Raw genomic sequence first — 27,830 nt, 5'->3', positions numbered from 1 at the left:
GCCATAGCGGCAATTTGTGGGATGAACCAATGGAAGGAAGACCTTTGTTTCTCTCTCTCTCTCTCTCAGTCTAACTCTGCCTGTCAAAAAAAAAAAAAAAAAGACAGAGCTTCCTTCCACTAGTTCACTCCCCATATACATGCACACTGGGTAGGGCTGGGCCACGCATGGCATAACCTGGAGCCAGGAACTCAATCCAGGTCTCCAACGCGAGCGGCAGGGACCCAGTGATTCATCAGCAGGTACCAAGCGGCATCTTCAATGCATCAAACACCTGTGCCTGCGCATTTTTTAAAAATTATTTTATTTTATTTTATTTTTGACAGGCAGAGTGGACAGTGAGAGAGAGAGAGAGAGAAAGGTCTTCCTTTTTGCCGTTGGTTCACCCTCCAATGGCCACCGGGGGCCGGCGCACCGCGCTGATCCAAAGGCAGAAGCCAGGTGCGTCTCCTGGTCTCCCATGCGGGTGCAGGGCCAAGGACTTGGGCCATCCTCCACTGCACTCCTGGGCCACAGCAGAGAGCTGGCCTGGAAGAGGGGCAACCGGGACAGAATTCGGCGCCCCGACCGGGACTAGAACCTGGTGTGCCGGCGCCACAAGGCGGAGGATTAGCCTATTGAGCCGCGGCGCAGGCTGCCTGCACATTTTAAAAGCTGGATTATGGGAGCTGGCGCTGTGGTGCAGAAGGTTAAAGACTCCGCCTGCAGTGCCGGCATCCCACATGGACGCTGGTTCGAGTCCCGGCTGCTCCACTTCCCATCCAGCTCTCTGCTGTGGCCTGGGAAAGCAGTAGAAGATGGCCCAAGTCCTTGAGTCCCTGCACCTGCGTGGGAGACCTAGAGGAGGCTCCTGGCTTCCCATCGGCCCAGCTGCGGCCATCTGGGGAGTGAACCAGCGGATGAAGACCTCTCTGTCCACCTCTCTAATGCTGCCTCTCAAATAAATTAAAAAAAAAAAAAAAAAGCAACACAGTAGCCCCAGTAAAGCGTCATGTTGGCCCCGGAGTCTCACACATGCGCACACGCGTGTCCAGAGTCCCCGCCCCCACCCCCTCCACCCGCAGCGGCCCTGAATGCGCACGGTGCAGTCCTTGGCCCGCCCAACCGTCGTTTAACGGCCGTCCCGCCCCTTGGCGCGCGCCGACTTCTTCAAACCGGGTGGGCCGAGTGCGCACGCACGCCCCAGCACGTGCTCAGAGGCAGAGCGCAACGAGGAGTGGGAGGGTGGAGCGTGCGCATGCGCAGAGGGCGTGAGCGGGAAAGGCGGGAAAAGACGAGATGGAGCGCCAGGGGGTACGCGCGGCGGCGGGGGTACCGGCGGGCCAGGGAGCGGCCGCGACCCCGGGCTTCCCGCGCCTGGCCAGTGGTCTCCAGCCTCCGGGGCTGCCTCTTGCCTGTCCAAGTCCCGAGTCCCTGACCGCCCGAGCAGGCCCTGACTGACGGACGCGCCCACGGCCTCCAGCCTCCCAAGCATGGCGCGTGGCCCACGCACCCCCGCGCCGCGCCCTTGTCTTTGCTTGTTTTTATCCCAAGCGGATACCCACGCCAGTTAGGCGCCCCTCCCAGAGCCCGGACCCCCACGCGGACCCCTCCGGGCGGCCCCGCAGGGATCCGAGCGCAGCGCCCGCCTGGTGGTCCCCGGGTCCGGAGGGGCGATCTGGCCGCCCCCACCCCCACTCCTTCGGCCTCCCGAGCCCTGGCTGTGCCCGCAGGTGGCCATGCCCCACGAGGAATGCCCGGGTCAGGAGCCGCAGCCCCCGGAGGCGACCAAGGAGCGTCCGCAGGCCGAGGAGACCTGCGAGGAGGAGGCCGGGGACGGGCCGGCCAGGTGAGGAGGCGCCCACTCCGCGGTGGGGGGTGGGCGCCTTCTCGATCTTTCCACGAGCCAGGATCAGTGTTAGGTGCCGGGAACGCACCTGGGGAAAAAAAATGAACAGCATTGAAAAGTACTCTTGCAAAAAAAAAAAAAAAGCAAATGGTCCTCTGCGCCGTTGGAGAAAAGGGCGCCCGTAAACTTGACCTTGCCCGTGGGTGCAGGGGCCTGGCCATTATTAGCAGGGAGCTGGACCGGAAGTGGAGCAGCCCGGACTCAGACCGGCGCCCCTGTGGGATGCCGGCGCCGCAGGTGGAGGCTTTGTCTACCACACCACAGCACCGGGCCCCGTCCAAATGCGGGCGTCTTCACTGCTGGACTAAACGCCCGCCCTCCATGGAGGTCGCTTTAGATGCCAAGGGCTCCGGGGAAGCTTCCTGGAGGAGGTGACGAGCGGACCATGTGGCGAGGGGGAGTCTGGTCCCCGCAGAGGAGGAGCGGGAATTTGGATGCTAGTTGCCCTGAGTGGGTTTGGGAATTGGCCAGTTGCCATGGCAGCAGGAGGGGGGGAACACCGTTGTTGATAAAGTTTTATTGGAACGCAGTGAGCCTGCAATTGCTTTTGTATGGGCTGCCACGATTGGCCAGCCTGTAGAGCAGTGGGAGGGCCTTGGGGGGGGAATACTAAAGATCGCCCCCTGGTGGCCGTGTGGGGGAGGGCAGCGGGGAATTCAGAAAGGGGCAAGATGACCGTGAGGGCTCGCGGTGGGTCTGTGGAGGTGCGGACCCAGGTTGAGTGTTTGGCTCCTGGATTTGGTCCAACCCGCCCCAGACTGCTGTGGTATTTAGGGGAGTGAACCAACAGATGGGAGCCTTCTCTCTCTCTCTCTCTCTCTCTCTGAATAAGTAATCTTTTTTTAAATTGCTAATGGATTAGATGTTGGGGTGAGAGAAAGAAAGGCACCACTGATGGCTTTTTTTTTTTTTTTTTTAGATTTTATTTGTTTATTTGAGAGGTAGTTACAGACAGTGAGAGGGACAGACAGAGAGGTCTTCCATCCACTGGTTCACTCCCCAAATGGCCACAATGGCCAGGGCTGGGCCAGACCGAAGTCAGGAGCCAGGAGCTTCGATGGGGTCTCCCATGTGGGCACCAGCCCCAGGGTTGTGGGACATCATCCACGGCTTTCCTAGGCATGTTAGCAGGATCAGAAGCAAAGGAGCTGGGACTTGAACTTGTGCCTAGAACTTGTGCCTATATGGGATGCCAATACGGCACTGAGGCTGCAGCTTAACCCACCGCACCACATGGTGTGATTGTATTCTCCTAAGAATGTCTGTTGTAGAGCAAAATGGTTTTTTTTTTCTTTTTCTTTTTTTTTTTTTTTTTTTTTGACAGGCAGAGTGGACAGAGAGAGAGAGAGAAAGGTCTTCCTTTGCCGTTGGTTCACCCTTCAATGGCCGCCGTGGCCTGTGCACTGCGCTGATCCGAAGGCAGGAGCCAGGTGCTTATCCTGGTCTCCCATGGGGTGCAGGGCCCAAGCACTTGGGCCATCCTCCACTGCCTTCCCGGGCCATAGCAGAGAGTTGGCCTGGAAGAGGGACAGAATCCAGCACCCCGACTGGGACTAGAACCTGGTGTGCCGGCGCCGCTAGGCGGAGGATTAGCCTGTTGAGCCATGGCGCCGGCTGAGCAGAATGTTTTAATTTTTAAAAAGTGATTCTTGGGGTTGGCACTGTGGCGTAGTGGGTAAGCTGCTGCCTGCGACTGTAGCATCCCATATGGGTGCCGGTTCGAATCCCAGTTGCTCCACTTCCAATCCAGCTCTCTGCTATGGCCTGGGAAAGCAGTGGAAGATGGCCCAAGTGCTTGGGCCCCTGCACCCGTGTGGGAGACCAGGAAGAAGCTCTTGATACCTGGTTTCTGATTGGGCCAACTCTGGCCGTTGTGGCCACTTGGGGAGTGAACCAGAGGATGGAAGACCTCTCTCTCTGTCTCTCTGCCTCTCTGCCTCTGCCTCTCTGTAAATCTGACTTTAAAATAAATAAATAGATTTTTAAAAAAAAATTTAAAAAGTGATTCTGTTAGCTACTTTTCTTTGTGAAGGTTTTTTTTTTTTTTTTTAATTTATTTGAAAGGCAGAGAGTAATCTTCCGTCTGCCAGTTCTCTCAAATGGCCAGAGTGGCTAGGGCTGGCCTAGGCTGTAACCAGTAGCTGGGAACTCCATTGGGGTCTCCCTTGTGAGTGGGCCATACCCTGCTGCCTCCCGGGTGCATTAGCGGGGACCTGGATTGGAAGCAGAGTCAGGACTTTTTCCCAGGTACTCCAATATGAGTTAAACAGCAGCTTAACCCACTGTGGCACAACACCCTCCCAGAAGTTTTCATTTATTCTTAAAAAGATGTCTTCTACCTGCTGGTTCTTCCGTCTGCTGGTTCAGTCCTCAAATGGCCACAATGGCTGGGGCTGGGCCAGGCCAGAGCCAGGAGATAGGAGCTCCTTTTGGATCCCCCACCTGGGTGTCAGGGATCCAAGTACTTACTTGGGCCATCATCTGCTGTCTTCCTAGGCACATTAGCAGGGAGCTGGATTGGAAACAAAGCAGCCAGGACTCAAACTGGCACTCCAATTTGGGATGCTGTCTGTTGTTGTTGTTGTTGTCTTAAGATTTACTTATGGGCTGGCGCCGCGGCTCACTAGGCTAATCCTCCGCCTGTGGCGCCGGCACCCAGGGTTCTAGCCCCGGTTGGGGAGCCGGATTTTGTCCTGGTTGCTCCTCTTCCAGTCCAGCTCTCTGCTGTGGCCCGGGAAGGCAGTGGAGGATGGCCCAAGTGCTTGGGCCCTGCACCCGCATGGGAGACCAGGAGAAGCACCTGGCTCCTGGCTTCGGGCCATCTGGGGGGTGAACCAACAGAAGAAAGACCTTTCTTTCTGTCTCTCTCTCACTGTCTAACTCTGTCAAAAAAAAAAAAAAGATTTATTTATGTATTTGGAAGACAGAAATAGAAGATATAGAGGAAGAGATAGAGAGAAGAGAGAGATTGGTTTTGTGTCCACTGGTTCACTCCCCAAATGGCTGCACCGGCCAGGACTGTGCCAGGCCAAAGCCAGAAGTTTCTTCTGGGTCTCCCATGTGGGTGCAGGGGCCCAGGTACATTCACAGGGTGCTGGATCGGAAGTGGAGCAGCTGGGACTCAAACCAGCGCCCATATGGATGCTGGCACGGCAGGCGGAGGCTTAACCTTCTATGCCTAGTGCTGGTCCCAGGGTCGCTGTCATTGCAAGTGGTGGACTAACCTGCTGTGCCATGACACCAGGCCCAGAAGTTTTTGGTTCCAATGAGTCTAGCTTACCAGTTTTTTTCTCTCATTACTCACGCTTTTAGGTGTTATTATTTCAGAAGTTATCCCCAAACCCACAGTCCCCTGGATGTTCTTCTGTGTCTTCTAGGAGTTTTATAGCTTCGCATTTACATTCAGGTCTTGATCTATTCTGAGTTAATTTTCTTTCTTTCTTTCTTTCTTTTTTTTTTTTTTTAACAGGCAGAGTGGACAGTGAGAGAGAGACAGAGAGAAAGGTCTTCCTTTTGCCGTTGGTTCACCCTCCAATGGCCGCCGCGATAGGCACGCTGCGGCCTGCGCACCGCGCTGATCCGATGGCAGGACCCAGGTGCTTCTCCTGGTCTCCCATGGGGTGCAGGGCCCAAGGACTTGGGCCATCCTCCACTGCACTCCCTGGCCACAGCAGAGAGCTGGCCTGGAAGAGGGGCAACCGGGACAGGATCGGTGCCCCGACCGGGACTAGAACCCTGTGTGCTGGCACCGCAAGGCGGAGGATTAGCCTAGTGAGCCGCGGTGCCGGCCTATTCTGAGTTAATTTTCATGAAAGGTGTATGGTCAGGGCCAGCGCTGTGGTGTAGCAGGCAAAGCTGCTGCCCGCAGCGCCGGCATCCCATGTGGGCACCGGTTCACCTCCCGTCTGCTCCACTTCCGATCCAGCTCCCTGCTAATGCACCTGTGGAAGCAGCAGGAAATGGCCCAACTGCTCGGGCCCCTGTACCCATATGGGAGACCCAGAAGAAGCTCCTGGCTCCTGGCTTCGGCCTGGCCCAGCCCTGGCTATTGTGACCATTTGGGGAGTAAACCAGCAGATGGAAGACTTAAATAAATCTTAAAAAGGGGGGGTATAAGGTCCATGTCTAGATTTGGGAGTTTTGCTTGAACTGTTCATTTGTTTCACTACCAACTGTCGAAAAGACTCCTTATTCTACAGAGTTTCCTTTGCTCCTCTGTCAGCTGACTGCATATGTGTGGGTCCATTACTGGACTCTCTCTCCCCGCCACTCCTGTTCTGTGGGTCTTTTTGCCTGTTCTTTCAGCAGTACCACGCCAGTCCAGGTTACTGTAGCTCTGCAGCAAATCTTGATGTTTGATAGCATCAGTCTTCCAGCCTTTTCTTCAGTTTCTTGCTAATGCACACCCCGGGGCAGCAGTTCAGGTACTTGGGGCTTTGCCCCACGTCAGAGACCTGGGTGGAATTCTGGGCTTCTGGCTTCAACCTGGCCCAGCACCAGCTGTTGCAAACATTTGGGAGATAAACCAGCAGATTGGGAGATGGATCTCTCTCTCTCTCTCTCTCTCTCTCTCTCTCTATCTCTATCTCTTTCTCTTTCAAATAAAATGAAAGCAAATTAATAAAAAATTTTAAATTTTTTTTATGAGAATATGCAGCTGGTAGCAAGCAGCATACAGAAGCAAAACAGAATAGGGCCGGTGTGGTGGCGTAGTGGGTAAAACTGTCACCTGCAGTGATGGCATCCCATAGGAGTTCACATCCTGGTTACTCCACTTCTGATGCAGCCCCCTGCTGATGGCCTGGGAAGAGCAGAAGAAGATGGCCCAAGTGCTTGGGTCCCTGCACCCGCATGGGAGACTTGGATGAAGCTCCTGGCTCCTGGCTTCAGCCTGGCTCCACTCTGGCCATTGTGGCCATTTGGGGAGTGAGCTAGCAGATGGAAGACATTTCTCTCTCTCTCTCTCTCTCTCTCTCTCTCTCTCTCTCTGTGTGTGTGTGTGCAACCCTCTCTCTGGAACTTTTTTTTTTAAGGTTTATTTCTTTGCAAGGCAGAGTTACAAAAATATATATATATATATAGAGAGAGAGGTCTTCCATCTGCTGGTTCACTCCCCAAATGGCCACAACGGCCAGAGTTGGGTCGATCCAAAGCCAGGATCCAGGAGCCAGGAGCTTCTTCCAGGTCTCCCACACGGGTGCAGGGGTCCAAGGACTTGGACCATCTTCCACTGCTTTCCCAGGCCACAGAAGAGAGCTGGATTGGAAGTGGAGCAGCCAGGACTTGAACCGGTGCCCATATCAGATGCCAGCGCTTCAGGTGGTGGCTTACCCACTACACCACAGTGCCGGCCCCTGTAACTCTGACTTTGAAATACATAACTAAATCTTTTTAAAAAAATGAAAACAGTAAAGAACAACTACACAGAGGAACAGGCTGTTTAGAGTGGTTTAGAGGGTGTATGAGTAGGAGCAACCCAGGAGGCTTTCTGGTCCCAAACACCCCACACAGAGGGAGCTGCAGGTGCCAAGGGCCTGAGGCAGAATTCAGTGTGGGGTGGGGATGTTCCCAGAGCAGCCAGGAGGCGGCTGGAGTGGCAGGTGTTGGGACTGCCAGCAGGGGCTAGCAGCAGTAGACAGGCGTTGGTGGGGGGCACTTCAAACCTTCATAGGAAAATAAATTAAAATATAAGTTTATTTTGATGCAAAAAATTTTTTTTTGAAATTCATGCATAGGTTTTTCTTAGTATGTGTTTTTCTCTGAGTTTTTTTTGACAGGCAGAGTTAGAGAGAGACAAAGGTCTTCCTTTTCCGTTAGTTCACCCCCCAAATGGCCGCCACGGACGGCACGCTATGCCGATCTGAAGCCAGGAGCCAGGTGCTTCCTCCTGGTCTCCCATGTGGGTGCAGGGCCCAAGCACTTGGGCCATCCTCCACTGCACTCCTGGGCCACAGCAGAGAGCTGGACTGGAAGAGGAGCAACCGGGACAGAATCTGGAGCCCCAACCGGGACTAGAACCCGAGGTGCTGGCGCCGCAGGCAGAGGATTAGCCAAGTGAGCTGTGGCGCCGGCCTTTTTTTTTTTTTTTTTTTTTTTAAGATTTTATTTATTTATTTGAAAGAGTTACACAGAGAGAGGAGAGGCAGAGAGAGAGAGAGAGAGAGAGGTCTTCCATCTGCTGGTTCACTCCCCAGTTGGCTGCAACGGCCAGAGCTGGGCCGATCCAAAGCCAGGAGCCAGGAGCTTCCTCTGGGTCTCCCATGCAGATGCAGGGGCCCAAGCACTTGGGCCATCTTCCACTGCTTTCCCAGGCCACAGCAGAGAGCTGGATCGGAAGTGGAACAGCCAGGACTAGAACCAGCGCCCATATGGTATGCTGGCACTGCAGGTGGAGGCCCAACCCACTACAGTACAATGCTGGCTCAAAGATTTATTTATTTGAAAGGCAGTTACAGAGAGAGAGAAATGTGACCCCAACAGCTAGGGCTGGGCCAGACCAGAGCCAGGAGCTCCATGTGGGTTTCCCATGTGGGCGGCAGGGGCCCAAGCACTTGGGCCATCACCTGCTGCTTTGCCAGGCACATTAACAAGGAGATGTATTAGAAGCAGAGCAGCCAGGACCCTACCTGGGATGCCGGTGTCACAGGCAGCAGGTTAACCTGCTGTGCCACAAGGCTGGCCCCAGACAGCTGGTTTAGACCAGGATCTACCAGTGGGCTTCAAAAATTCATGGAAAATGAAATTAAAATATTATCGTGGTGCAAAACAACAACAACAATCCATGCATATGAAGGGGTCTTTAAAGGGCTCACAAAAAACTATGCGTGGATTTCAAATTTTTTTTGCACCGTATAAGCTTATCCTTTAATTCCACTTTCCACAGGCTTTTCGAAGGGCTCTTGTATGTGCCAAAGAGACACAGACAATGGCAAATCATTTAGAGACCTCCCGGGGCCCCCACGAGAGCTCTGGGCCAAAAAAACAGATGGATTAAAACCAGCGCAAGGGGCCCGTAATAGATCCGGCTTCGCAGACACTCGGCGACATGATTAAAATGTTAACACGGTGTGGGGGGCGGGGGCGCGGAGCGGGCTCATCAGCTTGCATTCAAGACACCCCCTCCCCGCTCCTGGCTGGACTTCAGCGAACATCGGTTTGCCCGAGCGCCAGAGATGTGGCTGTGTTGCTCCTTGAATGTCTGATTAGCTGCCTGGGCGTCCTGGGACCGCCACCACCGCGGTGGCCATAAGTGGCTGGCGGATTGTTTACTTGTCCGTGTGGCAGAGGCCACGCAGGGAGGCCCCAGCAGCGGGCGGCCCTGGCTCACGCGCCTGCCAATCACAGCTTTACCTGGAGCGAGCAGATGGTCTCTTCGCTCGCTCAGACCCATTTCCTCCACGGTTCCTGGGCCCCTGCCAGCCCGGGGCCCTGCCTGGGAACCACGTCCTAATCCTCACAGCCGATTCAGGGACCCCTTAGAAGGACAGCCCATAATAGATGAGGGCAGCCAAGTGCAGAGAGCCCGGCGACTCGGCCGCCCCGGGGGCCCTGCGCAGGCCGTGTGCCCTGGGCGTGCAGCGCTGGGCTAACTTCCATACCCTGGCCTCCGTCCCGGGCGCAGCCAAAGCAGCCGGCCGCGAGGCCACCACACGTTTTGTTTATTAAAGTTAATTGGTGAATGCAGGCCCGGGGAGCCAATGATTCATTAGCATCCTGATTAATATGCAGCTACTGAATATTAAGAAAAATGAAATCAAAAGGACCGAGTGCCCCAAAGGAGAGGCTGGGGAAAAGAAAGAGGCTCACAGCAGAAGTCTGAGGTGGGCTTTGTCCCACCACAAAATTGGAATCCGTTGAATTCCAGAGATTTTTCCCCATTCGTGCCCGCTGTCATGAAAACCCCTTCCCGCCTCACCCCTTGGGCCTCAGAAGGGAGTGACTTGGAACGGCTTGAGCAGCTCCAGCCGGTGGTGAACAATTACACAAAAAGAAACGCCCGGAGACATCACTGATTTCCATTTTTGGGGGGTCCTCAGAGTGTGGAGATGGCCCAGTAGAGGGGGGGACAACCAGGCAAACTGTGGGTGCAGTAGGGCGAGCCAGCTGGAGCGCCAGAGCCAGTGGCTCGCTCATTTCTGTGTTCATGTTGTGGGGTAGTGCAAGGCCCCTGTGAGTACCCTGCGGGGGCGGCTGGGCAGCTGGGTGGCTGAGGACCAGGCGGGCGCAGGTGCAAAGCCCCCAGATGTCCCATTGTTGTGAGGGAGGCAGAAAGGCTGGTGGGCTTGGGGAACTTGTGGAAGGTTCCAGGTTGCTGGAGATGGAGCAGATAGTAGGAAATAGTGAGGCTGGAAAGAGCCCTGGAAGGGATTTGGACTTGATCTTGTGGCCGCTGGGGCGCTGTGGTAGACTCGGGTTGCACTGGACCAAGGAGAGAAATGGTGGGCGCAGGGCTGCAGAGGAGGACAGATTTGAGAGCAGGAGTGAGAGGATTGCAGAGCAAAGACAGAAGCCTGAATGTTGGGTTTCTGGCGTGAGGCCCAGGTGACTTTTCTGGTCCTTGGCTAAGGGAAGGGAGAATGAAATCGGGCTGCGAGGGAAGATGAGGCTCTTGTGCAAAACGCGGCGTGTGAGCGAGGTGGAGGGGCCTGGAGCTGGTGGCGTGCGAGGTTGGGACCTCAGCTGGGGACAAATTTGGGGGTAACCACAGTGCAGATGGCAAGGAACGCCCTGGTGAGTCAGTCATGGATTTGACACATTTGTGGCTTCTGGGAAGGGCAGGTGTGGAGATTATGACGCTGAGTGAGACAGGGCCCCTGCACCCCCGTGGGAGACCCGAAAGAAGCTCCTGGCTTCGGATCGGTGCGGCTCCCACTGTTGAGGCCATTTGGGGAGTGAACCAGTGATGGAAGACCTCTCTCTCTTTCTTTCTCTCTGCCTCTGCCCTCTGTAACTCTGCCTTTCAAATAAATAAATCAATCTTTTAAAAAATCATAGCTTTGGGCTCCTGCCACCCACATGGGAGACCCGGATGGGGCTCCTGGCTCGAGCCTGGGCCAGTCCTGGCTGTTGCAGCCATTTGGGGAGTGAACCACCAGATGGAAGCGCTCACTCTCTTGCTCGCGCTCTCTCTCTGTAACTCTGTTTTTTGTCTCAGATTTGGGAATATTTACATAGGCCAGTTGAGCATTTCTAATCCAAAAATCAGAAATCCAAAATACTTGGATTCTCTGAAATTGGAAACCACTCAAAAATACTTAGTTAAAAGGCAGAGTAACAGAGATCTTGCATGTGTTGGTTTACCCCTCCAAATGCCTGCCAAAGCCAGGAACCATGAGCTCTATCCCTGTCTCCCACGGGGATGGCAGGGATCCGGGTAATTGGGCCACCATCCACTGCTGCCTCACAGGGTGTACGTTTGCAGGGGCCAGGACGCAAACCCGACACGGGTGTCCAGAGCAGCCACTAAAACGACTGTGCCACCCGTGCCACTGTCTTCCTGTGCGCTCAGTGCCCACCCAAAGGAGCAAGCTGGCCAGCAGAGGACAGCGGGTGTTGGGACCAGGGGGACCTCCTTGTTCTGGGCATGTTTAGTGGGCCTGCTGTGTTTGTGTCAGCAAACAGGGGCTCTGGGGCTGGTGTTGGGTGCAGTGCTTACATCACCACTTAGGGGGTGCTCTCAGAGCGCCCCCTGCTCCTAACCTGCTCTCTGCTCATGGGCACCCTGGGAGACAGCAGCCTGGCCCACCCACAGCTGTTGTGGGCATCTGGCGAGTGAGCCACCATCAGAAGCTCTCTCTTCCTCTTTGTCTCTCTGCCTTGCAAATAGAATTAAATAAGAATGTTTTATTTTTTTAAGTTTTTTTTTTTTTTTTTGACAGAGTTAGAAAGTGAGAGAGACAGAGAAGTCTTCCTTCCATTGGTTCACCCCCAAAATGGCCACTATGGCTGGCGCTACGCCGATCCAAAGCCAGGAGCCAGGTGCTTCCTCCTGGTCTCCCATGTGGGTACAGGGCCCAAGCACTTGGGCCATCCTCCACTGCCTTCCCGGGCCACAGCAGAGAGCTGGACTGGAAGAGGAGCAGCCAGGACTAGAACCCAACGCCCACATGGGATGCCGGTGCCGCAGGCGGAGGATTAGCCAAGTGAGCCACGGCGCCGGCCCCAAATAAGAACGTTTAAAAAAAAAAAAGCCGGGGTGCCACATCCTCTGTCAAGGCAGGGGTGTGACTGAACGAGCCAAGGGGAGGTGGCGAGCGGCCTCCCCAGGGAGCGACACCAGGTCTGCCAACCTGGGTTTCCTACACTTTCAGGGGTCGGGTGTCCAGCCCTTCGCTCGCCATATCCGGTGCCGGCCGCCCTCTGGCCACACTGGAGGGGAAGACAGGCCTGTACTTCTCCTCGCTGGACACCACCATCGAAGTCCTGAAGAAGCGAGCCCAGGAGCTGATCGAAAACATCAATGAGAGCAGGCAAAAGGACCATGCGCTCATGACCAACTTCAGGGACAGCCTCAAGATCAAGGTGACAGACAGGTGGCGCGGTGGGGGAGGGGGCTGAGGGGGCTCACGTGCCTCTTCCTGGCACTTTGCATATGGCACCGTACTTCCCGGTACCCTGACAACCCTGCAAAGGAGAGCCAGACCCATTTTGTAGATGAGAAAACTGAGGTCTACAAACACATGAGTTGCCTCGAATGACAGAGCCAGACTGAAGAACCCAAGGTGTCCCTGCATCCAGAGCCCCGCCCCCAGAACCTCACCCAGGGCTGTGGCAGCGGGGGTGAGGCAGGGCCCGCGTCAGCACAGCCATGCCTGGGGCTGGCACTCATGGCTGTGTGTCTGTCAGCCGTCCCACAGTGTCCACAGCAGCCCGGGGATCCGGGAACCCACACATGCTCATCTCCCTTGTATAAAACAGCACAGCATTCGCGCAGGCTCAGAGCCCACATCTGCCGCTGCCTGTCTTTCTAGGTCTCGGACCTGACGGAGAAGCTGGAGGAGAGGATGTACCAGATCTACGACCACCACAACAAGGTCATCCAGGAGAAGCTCCAGGAGTTCACCCAGAAGATGGCCAAGATCAGCCACTTGGAGACAGAGCTCAAGCAAGTCTGTCAGACCGTGGAGACTGTGTACAAAGACCTGTGCCTGCAGCCCGAGGTAGGAGAGCGGGGCGAGGAGATGCGAGCAGGAGCCGGGTGCACCTGCTGCTCCGCCCGGCAAACCCCCGGGCCCTTGGTGAACAGGGCCCGTTCAGGCTGAGGAGCCAGACCGTTAGTCAGGGCCCTGAGCCCAGGCCGGGACGACAGCGGACTTGAGACTCAGCCGTGGGGCTGGGCCACCCCTGGGGGCAAAGTCCCACCGCGTCGTTGTGGCGACCCAGCCCCAAGTTGTGCCCGCGCTGCTGTGGCTGGCAGCGCTGCCCTGGCGGTGAGCAGGAGACGCAGCCAACACGCGTGGCTCAGCTGCAGGCTCTTTATTTTCCAAGTAAGGCACTGCTGCAGGGGGCGGGGGTGAGGGCGCGGGGAGCCTGAGGTCTGTGCTCCTGTTTTGAGGCCACTGAGTGGTTTCTGGTCCAGGGCTCCAGTGGGTTGAGAAACGCTGAGCACAGAGTTCCAGCCTGCAGCCCCCGGGAATGGTTTCCAACGGGAGAGGCAGCGTCTCTCTTCCCACGACGTGGGCCACCTCCCTCAGCCACCTCCCCGCCTGAGCTCAGAGCGCAGCGGGCCCAGGGCGCCGCTGGGTTGCAGGCCCCCGCCAGGTTGCAGGCCCCTAGCCCCGGGGCTGCGGGGTCACTTGTCGGCCTTGAACGCCTGGATTCCCGTGATGGCTCTCCCGAGGATCAGTGCGTGAATGTCGTGTGTGCCTGCACAAGAGGACGGCAGGGTCGGGCCGGGGTCCTCAGCGGCCATCCTCCTGTCCCCCCCCCCCCCCCCAGGCTGTCCCTGCAGAAGAGCAGAGTCACAGAGACAGCGAATGCTGACAGCAGCTGCCTGCCCGGGGAGCCACATCCTGGCCCAGGGACGGCCACCCAGGCCGCCGTCGGGGCCACGCCCACAAGGTGGTCTCCCACAGTTGTGTTGCGCCCTGGCAAAGAGGCATCCCAGGCCCTCCTGCCCCCGGCATCACACAGTTGATTAAATGTTTGATTTTTCCACCTAGCCGGCTTCCTTCCTGCAGAGCTGCTTAGCAACACAGAAACAGGAGGGGCTGGGCCAGTCGAGCCACTGCAGACCCCTGCCCCCGCCCCTCCCCGCCAGAGCTCCCCACGGCCCAGCGGGCTCCCCTGAGCCCCTCCTCAGGCGCCCACATGCCTGTGCATCTGTCCCACCCGCCGTTCAGATCTGCCAACCCCCACCCCCACCTTTCCCTTGCTGCTCCCAGGAGGTCCCAACCGGCTGCCACACGGGGGGAAAAAAAAAAAAAAGACTGGGCCGTGCAGGGGCAAGCGGCTGCCCTACCCCACCACGCGTGCGCACACAGCTCTGCCCAGGGGCCCAGGCCACTCTGTGTGTGGCCTCTCCCGTGTCCGTCTCCCCATGGGCCCCACAGTATGCAAATGATGCTCACTCCCCTCGCCAGATGGGGACCCTGCCCCGCCCCCACCTTCATAGGTGTTCACAGCCTCCAGGTTCATGGCGTGGCGGATCACGTGGTACTCGTCGCAAATCCCATTGCCCCCCAGCATGTCTCTGGCCTGCCTGGCGATTTCCAGGGCTTTCCCACAGTTGTTCCGCTTCAGCAGGGAGACCATCTCGGGGGTGGCCCTGGGGAAGGCACGTCCACACAGTGTGCGGCGGGGGTCGCAGGTTGGGGACCGAGAGACCTGACCCTCCCCCCCACCCCCCTGCATGCACACAGGAACCCCGGGGCCCGCACAAACAGCCGGGGTGGGCAGGATGGCCGGTCACAGCCACCGAGCTGTCCCTGATCTGGCCCGTGGCAGGCCAAAGAGGAAAGAAAACAGGTCCCCGGGGGCTGCCAGGAGGTCAGGACCCTCCCGCCCCTGCCCGCACCCCCGCCCGCACCGCCCCTACTTGTCCTGATCTTTCAAGCGGCCGAGCCGCAGGCAGCCGTGCAGGCCCAGCGTGATCTCTGTGAGCATGTCCGCCAGCTTCTTCTGGATGAGCTGGTTCCTGGCCAAGGGCGCCCCGAACTGGAGCCTGGGCACGCGAGGTCACAGTGAGGGCAAGGGCAGGGGCTAGGGCGCCACCTACGGTGTGCAGGGTGAACCCCAGGCCGCCTCCCATGTCCCCAGCCGCCCCCACCTGTCCAGGGTGTACTGCCGGGCCGTGTGCAGACAGAACTCGGCGGCTCCCAGCACGCCCCACGTGATGCCGTACCGAGCGTTGTTGAGGCAGCCAAAGGGAGCCTGGAGGGGCAAGACCCAGGAGATGCTGCGCCAACCGGTCAGAACCAGCTCCAATGTAGGGGGGGAAGACGCCCCGGCCACCCAGCACAGGGGGACCCTGAACCGCCCGAAGATCCCCACAGCCCTGGCCCCAGGGCTCGGGCTCAGCAGGCTGGATCCCCCACACTCAGACCCAGAGGGTGGCCAGCATGAGCGAGATGGGCACCGCCGGGGCGGCCCCAGGGTGCCAGCCTGGGCCCCACACTCACCGCCAGCCCGGTGGCGCCGGGCAGCACGTTCTCCTCCGGCACCTCCACGCCCTCCATGACGACCATGCCCGTGGTCGAGGCCCTCAGGGAAAACTTGCCCTGGATCCTGGGGGCCGAGAGGCCCCGCGTGCCGCTCTCGATCAGGAAGCCCCGGATGAGGCCGTCGTCACATGGAGCCCAGACCACAAACAAGTCGGCTACAGGTGAGTTGGTGATCCTGGGGGCAGGGACGCTCGGTGAGGACTCTGCCAGGGCCCTGCAGCCCCGCCGTCCCCTGTCCGGGGCCTCTCACCAGCTCTTGGTGCCGTTGAGGGTGTAGCTCTTGCTGGAAGGGTTATAGCGGGCTCTGCTCTCCATGCCACCGGGGTCACTGCCATGGTTGGGCTCCGTGAGCCCGAAGCAGCCCAAAAGCTCCCCCCTGGCTGCAGCCAAGAGACAGCGTCATCAAGCTGCCCACCCCCTCCCCTCCCCGGGCCCCAGGGAGTCAGAAAGGATGGGAGCGCGGGGAAGAGCGATCGCGGCAGAGGGAACAGGAGGTGCAAAGGCCCAGGGGTTCATCGGCAGAATTCCACTGAGCTGAGCTGGTGACAAGCAATCGAGAGAGTGGCCAGAGATAGAGGGAGGTCAGCAGAGAGGGACCAGTGTTTGGTGCAGTGGGTAAAGCCGCTATGTGTAACTCAGGCATCCTGTACGGGTGCTGGTTCGAGGCCCGGCTGCTCCACTGCTATGGCCTGGGAAAGCAGTGGAAGATGGCCCAAGGTCTTGGGCCCCTGCACCGGTGTGGGAGACCCGGATGGAGTTCCAGGCTCCTGTCTTTGGCCTGGCCCAGCTGTGGCCATCTGGGGAGTGAGCCAACAGGTGGAAGCGCTCTCTCTGTAGCTCTGCCTTTCAAATAAATAATAAGGGTCGGCAGAAGCACGGTCAGGTGGGGGCTGCATGGCCTTGGCTAGGAAGTGACCCGTTCAGGCTTCAGGCTGGGAGCGCATCGCGGTGGTCCCCGTCCCCGCCCCCCGGCTGCCGCTCACCCAGCCGGGGCAGGTACTTCTGCCGCTGCTCCTCGCTGCCGTAGGCATGGATGGGGTGCATGACCAGGGAGGACTGCACGCTCATCACGGACCTGTAGCCGCTGTCCACCCGCTCCAGCTCCCGGGCCAGGAGCCCATAGGCCACGGACGAGACGCCAGCACAGCCGTAGCCTGGTTGGCAGGAGGACAGGGCGCTGAGCTAGCCCCTGGCTCGGGGGATCGGACTTGAGGAACTGACTCAGGGCGCCGTGGGGTCTGCAGGCCGGGGGACGTCCTCACCTTTGATGGTGGGGCCCAGGACGCCCAGCTCCCCCAGCTCCGAGACTATCTCCCGGTGAAAGACTGCAAGGAGACAGACGCCCGGAGTCGAGCCGGCCCCAGCCCCGGCTCCCGCGGGAGGGGGCCCCGGCGTGCCCACTCCCGGGTCAGGCACCTTCGTTGCGATTGGCCAGCAGGATGCGAGGCATGAGCCGCTCCTGACAGTAGGTGCGGAAGGTGTCCCTGATGAGGATCTCGTCCGCCGTCAGCTCCTCCTCCAGCAGCAGAGGGTCCCGCCACTCAAACGCGGGGCGCGACGAGGCTGCGGCGGCGAGAGCCGGGGCCTGGGTCAGCCCAGCCCACCCGGACCCGGCCTCCCCGGCGGACACGCAGCTGGGCCAGCCCCGGGGTCCTTACGCTTGGCCGGCCGGCTCTGCGTCTTCCCGCTCTCCGCTGCAAAGACAGGAAAAGCCGTCCCTGGACGAGCCCTGGGAGCCCCAGCTCCTCCCGCGCCCACCCCCGGGCCCGGACCCCCGGCACTGACCGCTCCGCGCAGTCGCCGAGGCCCAGGGGCGCAGGACGCGCAAGACGCGCAGGCCGGGGCCGCGGCTCAGCAGCCGCGCCGAGACGCCTCTCAGGGCCATGGCGGCGGCGGCGACCTGGAGGGGCGAGGGCGTCAGCGCGCAGCGACCCCAGCCCGCCCCCCGGGACCCCCGCCCGCCCCGCAGCCACCTGGCGCACGGCGAAACCTGCGGTGTCGCGGACCTTCGACCGCAGCCGGACATGGGCGGAGTGGAGACTGAACGCGGCCTCCCATTGGTTCTTCCTAGGACCCGGCTCCTCCGCGGCGCTTGCCTTTTAAAAGGGACACGAATCCCCGGGCCTATGGAGCTCCTGGCGCCAAGCCTCAGGCTGGTGTGGCCCCTTTAAGAGAAACCCGACACCGGGATGGTAGGGGCGGACAGCGAGTTCGCCAACCCGATTGGCCCGCTGAGCTCCCGTTCTGATTGGCCCTAACGGGGGGCTCGGTCCGCTCCTGATTGGCCAGTTGCAAAAGTGTTTGCGGCGTTAACTTAGGCACCTGAAGCGAGCACAGGACCCGGGGCTGGGGTCCCGGCGGCCGGAGCGCAGGTGTCCTGCGGTGGGGCCCTGTACCTGTGCGTGCGACCCCGTGCGGGGTCTGTGCGCCCTACCAAAGGGGACTGCAGAAAGTTCGTGGGAGGTGGAATTTAGGGATCAGTTCCTGAGGCCCGCGCTGTGGCGCAGCGAGCTTAAGCCTCTGCCTGCAGAGCCAGCGTCCCATATGGACGCCGCTCCACTGCCGATCCAGCTCCCGGCTGGTGGCCTGGGAAAAGCAGCAGAGGATGGCGCAAGTGTCTGAACCCCTGCACCCGCGTGGGAGACCTGGAAGAGGCTCTTGGCTTTGGCCGGTTGCAGCCATTTGGGGAGAGAACCAGCAGATGGAAGATTCTCTCTCTCTCTCTCTCTCTCTCTCTTTCTCTCTCTCTCTCGGGCTGGAGCTGGTGGATTGTGCCCGTGAGGTTCTGGAATGTTCTGCGATACCGTAGGTGTGATTTCCCTGGAGTTGTGTGTGAGATGGACTGTGTGTATTTGTTTTTATTTGAAAGGCAGAGACACAGAGAGAGACCCTCATCCACCGAGGGCTCCCCACAAATGCCCACAACAGCTGGGGCTGGGCCAGGTGGAAGCCAGGACCCTGGAGCTCCATCTGGGTCTTCCCGAGAGCAGCAGAGAGCCAAGTACCTGCGCCTTCACCTGCTGCCTCCCCGGGTGTTCATCAGTCGGGAGCCGGATGGACAGCAGAGCCGGGACTCTAACCCTGGAAGAAGGTGGTAACCGGGCATTCTGGTGCCAATGCTGTGGCACAGCGGGTTAAAGCCCTGGCCTGCAGCGCCGGCATTCATACAGTTGCCAGTTCAAGTCCTGGCTGCTCCACTTCAGATCCCGCTCCCTGGTATGCCTGGAAAAACGGTGGAGGATGGTCTAGGTCCTTGAGCCCCTGCGCACACATGGGAGACCCAGAGGAAACTCCTGGCTCCTGGCTTTGTCCTGGCCCAGCCCCAGTCATTGCAGCTATTTTAAGAGTGAACCAGTGGGTGCAAGACCTCTCTCTGTCTCTCCCTTTCTCTCTGCCTTTTAAATAATATAAATCTTTATTTAAAAAATAAAAAGGCAGGCATTCTGGGGCCAGTATTGTGGGTAAAGCCACCACCTGTGATACCGGTATCCCATGTGGGCACCGGTTCGAATCCTGGTTGCTGCACTTCCAGTCCAGCTCTCTGCTATGGCCTGGGAAAGCAGCAAAAGATGGTCCCTGTACTTGGGCTCCTGCACCCACGTGGGAGACCCTGAAGAAGCTCCTGGCTAGGCCCAGCCCTAGGCTGTTGCAGCCATCTGGGAAGTGAACCAGTGGATGAAAGAACTGTCTCTCCCACTCTCTGTGTAAATCTTTTTTTTTTTAAGCTTTATTTATTTATTTGGAAGGCAGAGGTAGAGAGAGAGAGAGAGGTCTTCCATCCACCGACTCACTCCCCAAATGGCTACAACAGCCGGAGCTGGGCTGGTCTGAAGCCAGGAGCCAAGAGCTTCCTCCGGGTCTCCCACGTGGGTGCAGGGGCCCAAGGACATGGACCATCTTCTGCTGCCTTCCCAGGCCATAGCAGAGAGCAGGATTAGAAGTGGAGCAGCTGGGACTTGAACCAGAGCCCATATGGGCTGCTGGTGCTGCAGGCAGCGGCTTACCCGCTTTGCCACAGTCCCCTACACAGTATATTTCTATCCTTGTTATTACTCTCCGAACAATACAGTGTAGCAATTCACATCACAGAGTGCAGTTTCAAAGCCAAGGCATAGAGTAGGATTATGTTCTGTGCCGGTCATCCTGCACAGGGGACTTGGACACGCCTGGGGTTTTACTCTCTGTGGGAGATCTGGGTAACAGAGGTCCCTGGGAACCTGGGTCATTCTGTAATCCCATGCCTGTGGGATGGGTGTCCAGGTCCCCTACCCAGGACATAGCTCCTCCCCCTTTCTTGGGGGGTGGGGACATACACCAAGGAGCAGCAGCCAGGACTGGAGCCGGGGTCTCCTGCAGAGTCCCACTCTTGCCACCTCTTCCTCGCTGCCTCTGGCTCCACCGAACCCCCCCACCCCCACCGTGCTGACCCAGAGCCCACAGCAGACAGTAACATGGCAGACGGGCAAGCGGTTCCTCTTGCCACCAGGTCCGGCGCTCACAATAGGGGGGAGGGGGGGCAGTTTGCCTACCCGCACCACCCACAGTGCTCCCACTCAAAGTGTGGGGGGAGGACAGAGCTCTGGCGGCCCCAAGTCTCCACTTGATAGCAGCGTCCAGTGTCTGGTGCCCCTGATAATGACTGAGAGGCAGCTCCTGCCAAGTCCCGCCATCAGCGCTGTTGTTGCTGTTTACTATAGGAGAGGGGTGCAGAGCCCTTGTGTGGGGGAGAGAGGGGGCTCCTGCAGCCCCTTCCCAGAATCCCATGCTGCCCTCCACCCCTTCTCTAGGAAGCAGAGAGCTCCCGCCCCTGCCCCTCAGTTTCTGTGGAGACTCAGCCCCTGAACACCCCCCCCCCTTAACATCCGACTTGGCATTGGACATGGGGGGGGGGCCTCGGTGTTTAAGGCTCAGTCCCTGAGTGGTCTGTTCCCCAGACAGTGACTGCCCCCCCAACTCCTCCCCACACCCCTTCCCGGAGCAACTTTGCCTTGCCTGACCCTTATCAGGAGCTCTAGCCAATCAACGGAGGGCAGACAGGAGCCTTCCAAAGGGGCCCAGTGGAGAGGCAGAGCTCACACCGCCGGCAGCCCAAGGAGCCACAGCCTGAGGCCACCCCCGGGGCAGGGGGTGGGCGCCTGCCAGCCATGGCCACAGCTGAGACTGCACTACCCTCCATCATCAGCACGCTGACCGCCCTGGGCTCCTTCCCAGATATCCAGGGCTCTCTCAAGTTGGAGTCAGATGGAGTCCAGGTGGGCTGGCTGGGGGATTTCAGGGTGATGGCCAGAATCTGGGGGCTCCAGGTTTCCATCTTGCTATGGCCAGCACTGGAGCATCCTGGGGGCAGAAGCCAGCAGCAGTGCGGGGAGGGGTGGGGATCCTCTGAGGTTGAGTTGGGAGAGGCAGGAGTGCTTGGTCCGGGAGGGGGGTGGGCTTGAGGTTCTTGGTGGGGCCCCATTTCTGTAACAGCAAACGGATGCTCTGAGATCAATGCTGTAGGAGTCAGAATCCAGAGAAAGAGATAGAGAAACCATGTAATCTCCCAGTGAGATGTAGGAAGTTTGCCTCCAGGGTTTGGGGATTAATCTTTGGGGAGATGGGGAAGGGGAGAGGTTCTGAAAGGGGAACGGGGCCTGAGTCAAGGCGGGCTTCCCTTCTGCCCCCTGCCACCCCATCCCTCCCCCATCCCCGAGTGTGGTTCCAGATAATGGGAGTCTTATCTTGTGCCAGACTTGATCAACCCCTCAGGCCCTGGGAGCTAGGGGGTGGGGTGGGGGGAGCGTTGCTGGGGGCCAATGTGGAGGAGTGGGACAGACTGACAGCCAGACGAGACCCCTCTCGGATACCTGTAGCCTGCCTGCCCCCATCAGGAGCAAGGTACCCCACCCCCGCGCGCGCGCCCAGTGTCCACCGCAGCCGGCCTCAAGTCGCCTGCTCGCTCCCACAGGGGTGGCGCTCCATGGAGGCGCAGGACGTGGGCCCGGGTCCCCCCGACCCAACGTGGCAGCTCCTTCACGTGAAACTAGAGTCGGACGACCCTTCCGCCGAGGACGAAGACAACGACGACCAGACCTGCACCGCCGCCTGGGACCTGGATCTCTCCCTAAGTAACTTCTCCAGCACCGAGCCCGGCTGCGCGCACGGGGCCAGCGTTCTGGCTCCCAGCGAGGGCCCCGCAGCGCCATACCCAGCGCTGCCCGAGACTCTGGGCGCGTATGGGGGCGGCCCGGGGCTGGTCCCTGGGCTCTTGGGTCTCGAGGAGCCCTCGGGGTGGGCGCACGCTGCCCCACGAGCCCTAGCCCCCGACGCCTTCGTGGCTCCAGCCCTGGCCCCGGCCCCCGCTCCAGCTCCCAAGGCGTTGTCGCTGCAGCCGGTGTACCCGGGATCAGGCGCAGGTTCCTCGGGGAGCTACTTCCGGCGGACAGGGCTTTCTGTGCCCGCCGCGCCGGGCGCCCACTATGAGCTGTTGCCCGGGTACCCCGCGCTGTACCCGGCGCCGCCGCAGTACCAAGGGCACTTCCAGCTCCTCCGCGGGCTCCCGGCGCCTGCGCCCGCGCCAGGCTCCGCCGCCGCGCCCTCCTCCTTCCTCAGTTGTCTGGGACCCGGCACGGTGGGTGCTGGACTCGGGGGCACCTCAGGAGAACCAGACCTGATGGCCGTGGCTGCGCCGACCAAGCGCAGCCGAAACTCGTTGCCGCGCTCGTGGCCGCGCAGGAAGCAGGCGGCGCACGCGTGCGCGCACCCGGGCTGCGGCAAGAGCTACACCAAGAGCTCCCACCTGAAGGCGCACCTGCGCACGCACACAGGTGAGGGGCGGTGCCCGGACGGGGGGCGGGGCTGAGCGCGGCCACACAGCAAAGGCAAGGGGAGCGGCAGGAGGCAACGACCCGGCAGGGGACGGGCCTGTTACGGAGGAGGCGGGGCTAAAAGCGGTGTTCCGGAGCAAGGGGGCGGGGCAGAGTGAGCTGGGACAGGGCCTGGATCCTCAGAGGCACAGTTCTTGGAAAAGCCGGGGGAGCGTTGCCCAAGGGTGGGAACAGACCTGGGCCACGGGTAGGTGGTGGGAGAGCAGAAAGCCGAGCAGGTGGTATGGGCAGAGCCAGAGGGCGGGCGTGCGGAGAGGGGAGGGGCTTAGGATGCCACGGGCACACGTGGTTATCTGGCTAGGAGGCGGGGCCTGACATGGAGGAGGCGTGGCTTTGGCCTAGGGGCGTGAATCGGTTTCAGGGGGTTGGCTAAGGTGGGTGTGGGCCTGGAAGTCCAGGTCCCAAGGAGCGAGGCTGAGGCAGGGCCAGCAAACTTAAGGGGTTATGACAGACGATGAAGCCACACCTGTCCCAGGGTCACAATGGAGGAAGGGCCAGGAGTGGAAAGAAAGGGCATAATCCCTGGGGGTGGGGTGGGGATGGCGTAAGGACGAAGGTGCAGGGTCCCGAGGCACGGGGATGTGGAGGAGGCGCAGGTGCAAGGGAGAAAGGACCTGCAGAACTGGCCCCTGAAAGTCGGCCAGTGTCCTGGGGGTCCCGTTCTTGTCCCAGCTCAGGCTGCGCAAAGGGGACTCAGGATCAGGGTGGAGCCGACAATAGCATTCACAGGATCCTTGCCCACCCCAACCCCCCCAGGGGAGAAGCCCTACGCCTGCACGTGGGACGGCTGTGGCTGGAAGTTCGCGCGCTCGGACGAGCTGACCCGCCACTACCGCAAGCACACGGGACAGCGGCCCTTCCGCTGCCAGTTCTGCGCGCGCACTTTCTCCCGCTCTGACCACCTGGCTCTGCACATGAAGCGCCACCTGTGAGCCTTGCGCCTTCCCCGGGGTGGGGAGCAGTGCAGGGTGGGGAGCACTGGGCACAAGAGAACGTGAGTGGGCCGGCGCCGTGGCTCACTAGGCTAATCCTCCGCCTAGCGGCGCCGGCACCCCGAGTTCTAGTCCCGGTCAGGGCGCCGGTTCTGTCCCGGTTGCTCCTCTTCCAGCCCAGCTCTCTGCTGTGGCCCGGGAGTGCAGTGGAGGATGGCCCAGGTCCTTGGGCCCTGCATCCCATGGGAGACCAGGAGGAAGCACCTGGCTCCTGGCTTCGGATCAGCGCAGTGCGCTGGCAGCAACACACCGGCCATAGCGGCCATTCGAGGGGTGAACCAACGGAATAAGGAAGACCTTTCTCTCTGTCTCTCTCTCTCACTGTCTAACTCTGCCTGTTAAAAAAAAAAAAAAATCAAAAACAAGAGAACGTGAGTGGATCCCACCAGAGAGAGGTTTTCCCAAGGACGGATCCTTGCCTGGAGTTGCCATGCCCACCAGACGGACCCCTAAACAGACCTGGAAGGTGGGACACCCCCACCCCGGGAGTCCTCAGCCACAGAGAGCGTGGACACAGGCATCCAATGGCCACACAGACCCAGTCAGACAGACCGCCAAAGAAATGGGCTCCTACGGACGGTCGGACAGACGCTCAGAGAACTGGACCCTCCAACTGGCTCACAGGCGGCCCTGGACAGTGGGAGGGGGTGTGAAACTTCCCAGAGACTCTGTGTCTGGGGGAGGGGGAGCTTCGTGCTGTGGACCCCTCCCGCGTGGCATCAGGCATCAACTGCGAATGGTTATATGGGTCTTATAAAGTTGCCCCTGGCAGATAAAATGTCAGCGTTGGTACTGGCTGCAGTCTGTGGGTTTGGGGGGGGGCGTGGGTGCTGAATCCCAGGAGTAATATAGAGAGGCCCTACCTCTTTTAATGTCCTAAACCTCAGCCACACCGCCTCACCCCCACCAAGATCTGTCCTCTCCTGCCTTGAAACTTGGGGACATTCACGGCCGCCCACCCCACTTAAGAGCCCCCCTAGGCATGGGGCCCGATATTTAAGCGGCTGCATCCCATATCAGTGTGCTGGGTTCGAGTCCTGCCGCTGCTTCCAAACCAGCTTCCTGCTCATGCGCAAGCCGAGAGGCAGCAAGTGAGGGCTCAAGTACTTGAAACCCTGTTACCCACCTGCGAGACCTGGGTGGAGCTCCTGGCTCCTGGCTTTGACCTGGCCCCACCCCGGCCTTTGCGTCCACCTGGGGAGTGAACCAGTGGATAGAAGACCTCTCTCCCTGTAACTCTGACTTTCAAATAAAGTTAAAACAATTGGGGAAAAAAAAGAGAGAGAGAGCCCCCAGCTTCATCCTTCCACGAGCCAAAGTCGTTGCTTGGCTGGTTCAGGAAATGCTCTGGGAAAATATGCCGCGAAAAGAGCGAAGACTTGGGGCACGTATTTATTTGAAAGGCAGACAGAGGGAGATCTGCAATCTGCGGGCTCACTTTGTAACCACCCGCCATGGCTGAGGCTGCACCAGGCTGAAGCCAGGAGCTCAGAGCTCCATCCGGGTCTCCTAGGTGAGCGACAGGGATCACCTGCTACCTCTCAGTGTGCCCGTGAGCAGGGGGCTGCCGGCAGCAGCCGAGCCAGGACTCGAACCCAAGTACTCTGGAAGGGGATGCGGTCGTCCCCAGGGGCATCTCTCACGCTGTGCCACACGCCCACCCCGACGAGAACAGGTTGGAATGAGCCGCCTTTAAAAGAAATGGAGGCGGGGCCCGAGAAGGCCCAAATAGAGGCCGGATTTGGCTACACGTGGTACTTGGTGGGCGTGGTCTTAGCAGACATAGGGGTGGAGCCTCTCCAGGGGGGACTTGGGGCATGCAGCAGGCGGCGCCCCGCCCAGCACTGTCCCGGGACGGAGCCTGCATGGCGGAAGCCCAGTCCGCGGGCGGGAGGAGAGCCTGGGCCCGCCTTTTCCGAACCCCGGTGGCCCCTCCCGGGGGGGGGCGGAGTCTGCAGCCTCGTGATGGCCCAGCCCGGGTTCCCAAGAGTTTGGGGAAGTGAGAGTTGCAAGACACCCGGCCTACCCCAGCTCGTGACCCGGCCGGCTGCTCGTGGTCGCCAGCGGTATGGCTGCACCGAGCCCGCTGCTGCTGACCGCGCTGCTGTGGGTCCCCGCCGGGGCCCTGAGCTGCTACGGGGACTCGGGGCAGCCAGTGGACTGGTGAGCCGGGGCCGGGGGTCGGGCCCCCGGATCTTGCTGCGCGCGCTCCTTGGCGAACCCTGGGCTCCCTCCTGTTCCTTGTCCACGTTTCCGTCGCATTCTCCAACCTCCAGGTTTGTGGTCTACAAGCTCCCCGCCCACAGCGGGTCCGGGGATGAGGCGCGCAGCGGGCTGCGCTACAAGTACCTGGACCCGCGCTCAGGGGGCTGGCGCGACGGCGCGGGCTCCATCAACAGCTCGGCGGGGGCCGTGGGCCGCAGCTTGCTCCCGCTGTACCGGAGCAACGCCAGCCAGGTGCACGGGCGGGGGTGGGGGTGTGCTGGGCTGAGCAGAGTCTGTGGTGGGACCCCAGGCGTCTGCCGGGAGCCTTCGCATTGCCCCTGACCATCTCCCCGTACCCTGTCCGCCACCCCCACCCCAGCTCGCGTTCCTGCTCTACAATGACCAGCCGCCCAAAGCCAGCAGAGCCCAGGACTCCTCCAGCCATGGCCACACAAAGGGTGAGGCCTGGACATGTGTGTGGGGGGAGCTGGGGAGTGACTCTGCTTTCCCCATACCCTATTGCCCCCGAGCTAACCCCTGACCTGTGAGGAGGCTGGGGGGCAGTCTTGGGCTTCCCTTTCAACTTATATTCATCTTGGGGCAATGCACACGCGCCCCTCCCCCACCCCTGCAAACTGGCCGAGGACAGAGCCGCCTGGGACATTCCCTCCGCCATCCCGTCTTCTGGTTCAGGTGTCCTGCTCCTGGACCAAGGAGGAGGCCTGTGGCTGGTGCATAGCGTGCCGCGTTTCCCACCCCCGCCCTCTGCCAGCACGTACAGCTGGCCTCACAATGCCGAAACCTACGGGCAGATGCTGCTCTGCGTGTCTTTTCCCCTTGGCCAGTTTCAGAGCATCGGTGAGTGGCCCCGGGGGGTTGGGGGTCAGGCAAAGTCCTGGATGTCCCAGCCAGACCCTAATGACAGTCTCCCAATTCCTCCTCCTCCAGGCAGGCAGCTGGCCTACACCTACCCTCTGGTCTATGACCACCAGCTGAACGGGGTCTTTGCCCAGAAATTCCCGGACCTGGAGGAAGTGATCCAGGGCCACCACGTGAGCCACGAACCATGGAACAGCAGCGTTACGCTCACGTCACAGGAAGGGGCCACCTTCCAGAGTTTTGCCAAGGCGGGCAGGTTCGGGGATGGTGAGTGGGGAGCCGGGGAGCTCTCTTGGGGAAGGAAGGCGTGATCCTAGGGAGAGAGGCAAAGAGGACAAACTGACAGACCTAGCTCCAAACACGGGTTGGCTTCGGGCCGTGTGGCGGCTGGGTTAACCTGAGCCTCCCTTGAGAGATCTGGGTAGGAGATGGCCAGATCTACCTTACAGGATGGCTGGGCTCCATAGACAGCATTGGCTAAGGGTTCGTATTGGCGTCATTCCTGAAGTTGCCAATTTGAATTGACAGCCGAAGAAAGTTAGCTGGTGAGGAGGGGTGGAGGGGAGAGGGAGAGAAGCCCTCGTGGGCCTCCTTCTGAGGGGTCTTGCCTCCTCTTTTCCCCCCTCCACAGACCTGTACTCTGGTTGGCTGGCGGCAGCCCTTCGTAGCAACCTGCAGGTCCAGTTCTGGCAAAATTCTCCCGGCGTCCTGCCCTCCAACTGCTCGGGGACCCAGCAGGTTCTGGATGTAACCCAGACAGCTTTCCCTGGGCCAGCCGGCCCCACGTTCAGCGCTACGGAGGACCACTCCAAATGGTGCGTGGCCCCAGAGGGACCGTGGGCCTGCATGGGCGACATGAATCGGAACCGCGGCGAAGAGCACCGGGGTGGGGGCACGCTGTGTTCCCGGCTGCCGGTGCTGTGGAAGGCTTTCCAGCCCCTGGTGAAAGCCTGGCAGCCCTGCCGCCAGGAGGAGGAGGAGGCAGGGCCGGGAGGCCCCAGCTAAGGCTCCGGAACTAGTTTGGACTTGATTTTTCTGGATCCAGCTCAGCTTTCCTCATAATGGGACCCTAATTATGTTATTTACCCTCTGTGGGACTCTGTACCCACCAGCAAAACGGGAGTGGCAATACGCCAGGCAGCTTTGACCAGGAGTAAAAAGGAGATGGGCGGATGTGGCTGCTCACCTTGTTTGTGGAGGGTCCTAGGTCGCTGCAATACTTCCCCCCCACCCGCCCTGGGGGCACAGGGAAAACCGGAAGTGGGCTGCCCACAGGAAGAGGCCCTCCAAAATCTGCCTTGTCTTTACCCGTGGTGACCAGGGCTAGAGTTCTGTGCCA

The 27,830-nt window shown here is 59.9% G+C and overlaps 4 protein-coding genes across 4 annotated transcripts; 3 read left to right on the top strand and 1 right to left on the bottom strand.

Moving 5' to 3' along the window:
* Window positions 1–1,278: 1,278 nt before the first annotated feature.
* SYCE2 (synaptonemal complex central element protein 2) lies at window positions 1,279–13,149 on the top strand. The gene is made up of 4 exons (XM_062178477.1): window positions 1,279–1,311; window positions 1,713–1,828; window positions 12,199–12,409; window positions 12,859–13,149. Exons 1-4 carry the CDS (start codon window positions 1,279–1,281, stop codon window positions 13,147–13,149), a joined length of 651 nt encoding a protein of 216 aa, XP_062034461.1.
* A 199-nt stretch (window positions 13,150–13,348) lies between these two features.
* GCDH (glutaryl-CoA dehydrogenase) lies at window positions 13,349–17,574 on the bottom strand. The gene is made up of 12 exons (XM_062179025.1): window positions 17,523–17,574; window positions 17,335–17,449; window positions 17,208–17,243; window positions 16,966–17,112; window positions 16,812–16,874; window positions 16,533–16,703; window positions 15,800–15,929; window positions 15,508–15,724; window positions 15,156–15,259; window positions 14,925–15,050; window positions 14,494–14,654; window positions 13,349–13,753 (listed from the first exon to the last, which is right to left on the bottom strand). The coding sequence occupies exons 2-12, from the start codon at window positions 17,432–17,434 to the stop codon at window positions 13,680–13,682; spliced, it is 1,329 nt and encodes a 442-aa protein (XP_062035009.1). The 5' UTR covers window positions 17,435–17,449; window positions 17,523–17,574; the 3' UTR covers window positions 13,349–13,679.
* Window positions 17,575–20,681: 3,107 nt separating this feature from the next.
* Window positions 20,682–23,347, top strand: KLF1 (KLF transcription factor 1). Its single transcript, XM_062179252.1, has 3 exons — window positions 20,682–20,781; window positions 21,498–22,355; window positions 23,172–23,347. Exons 1-3 carry the CDS (start codon window positions 20,694–20,696, stop codon window positions 23,345–23,347), a joined length of 1,122 nt encoding a protein of 373 aa, XP_062035236.1. The 5' UTR covers window positions 20,682–20,693.
* A 1,964-nt stretch (window positions 23,348–25,311) lies between these two features.
* Window positions 25,312–27,659, top strand: DNASE2 (deoxyribonuclease 2, lysosomal). The gene is made up of 6 exons (XM_062178303.1): window positions 25,312–25,570; window positions 25,684–25,864; window positions 25,992–26,070; window positions 26,306–26,470; window positions 26,561–26,758; window positions 27,123–27,659. Exons 1-6 carry the CDS (start codon window positions 25,476–25,478, stop codon window positions 27,494–27,496), a joined length of 1,092 nt encoding a protein of 363 aa, XP_062034287.1. The 5' UTR covers window positions 25,312–25,475; the 3' UTR covers window positions 27,497–27,659.
* Window positions 27,660–27,830: the final 171 nt, after the last annotated feature.

Source organism: Lepus europaeus, chromosome 20 (assembly GCF_033115175.1).
Source record: "Lepus europaeus isolate LE1 chromosome 20, mLepTim1.pri, whole genome shotgun sequence".
Lineage (NCBI taxonomy): Eukaryota > Metazoa > Chordata > Mammalia > Lagomorpha > Leporidae > Lepus > Lepus europaeus.
Note: the sequence above shows the minus strand (reverse complement) of the source record. Positions and strands in the feature narration are given on the sequence as shown.

Bases quoted from the DNA above. Each gene is read 5' to 3' on its own strand.
- SYCE2 (XM_062178477.1), top strand. From the start codon at position 1,279: ATGGAGCGCCAGGGGGTACGCGCGGCGGCGGGG. The intron at 1,829-12,198 runs GTGAGGAGGCGC...CTACACTTTCAG, and splicing joins GCCGGGGACGGGCCGGCCAG to GGGTCGGGTGTCCAGCCCTT. The intron at 12,410-12,858 runs GTGACAGACAGG...CTGTCTTTCTAG, and splicing joins GGGACAGCCTCAAGATCAAG to GTCTCGGACCTGACGGAGAA.
- GCDH (XM_062179025.1), bottom strand. From the start codon at position 17,434: ATGGCCCTGAGAGGCGTCTCGGCGCGGCTGCTGAGCCGCGGCCCCGGC. The intron at 15,930-16,532 runs GTGAGCGGCAGC...TCTTGGCTGCAG, and splicing joins GAAGTACCTGCCCCGGCTGG to CCAGGGGGGAGCTTTTGGGC. The intron at 14,655-14,924 runs GTAGGGGCGGTG...TGCCTTCCCCAG, and splicing joins CGCTTGAAAGATCAGGACAA to GGCCACCCCCGAGATGGTCT.
- KLF1 (XM_062179252.1), top strand. From the start codon at position 20,694: ATGGCCACAGCTGAGACTGCACTACCCTCCATCATCAGCACGCTGACC. The intron at 20,782-21,497 runs TGGAGTCAGATG...CGCTCCCACAGG, and splicing joins TATCCAGGGCTCTCTCAAGT to GGTGGCGCTCCATGGAGGCG. The intron at 22,356-23,171 runs GTGAGGGGCGGT...CAACCCCCCCAG, and splicing joins GCACCTGCGCACGCACACAG to GGGAGAAGCCCTACGCCTGC.
- DNASE2 (XM_062178303.1), top strand. From the start codon at position 25,476: ATGGCTGCACCGAGCCCGCTGCTGCTGACCGCGCTGCTGTGGGTCCCC. The intron at 25,865-25,991 runs GTGCACGGGCGG...CCCCCACCCCAG, and splicing joins ACCGGAGCAACGCCAGCCAG to CTCGCGTTCCTGCTCTACAA. The intron at 26,071-26,305 runs GTGAGGCCTGGA...CTTCTGGTTCAG, and splicing joins CAGCCATGGCCACACAAAGG to GTGTCCTGCTCCTGGACCAA.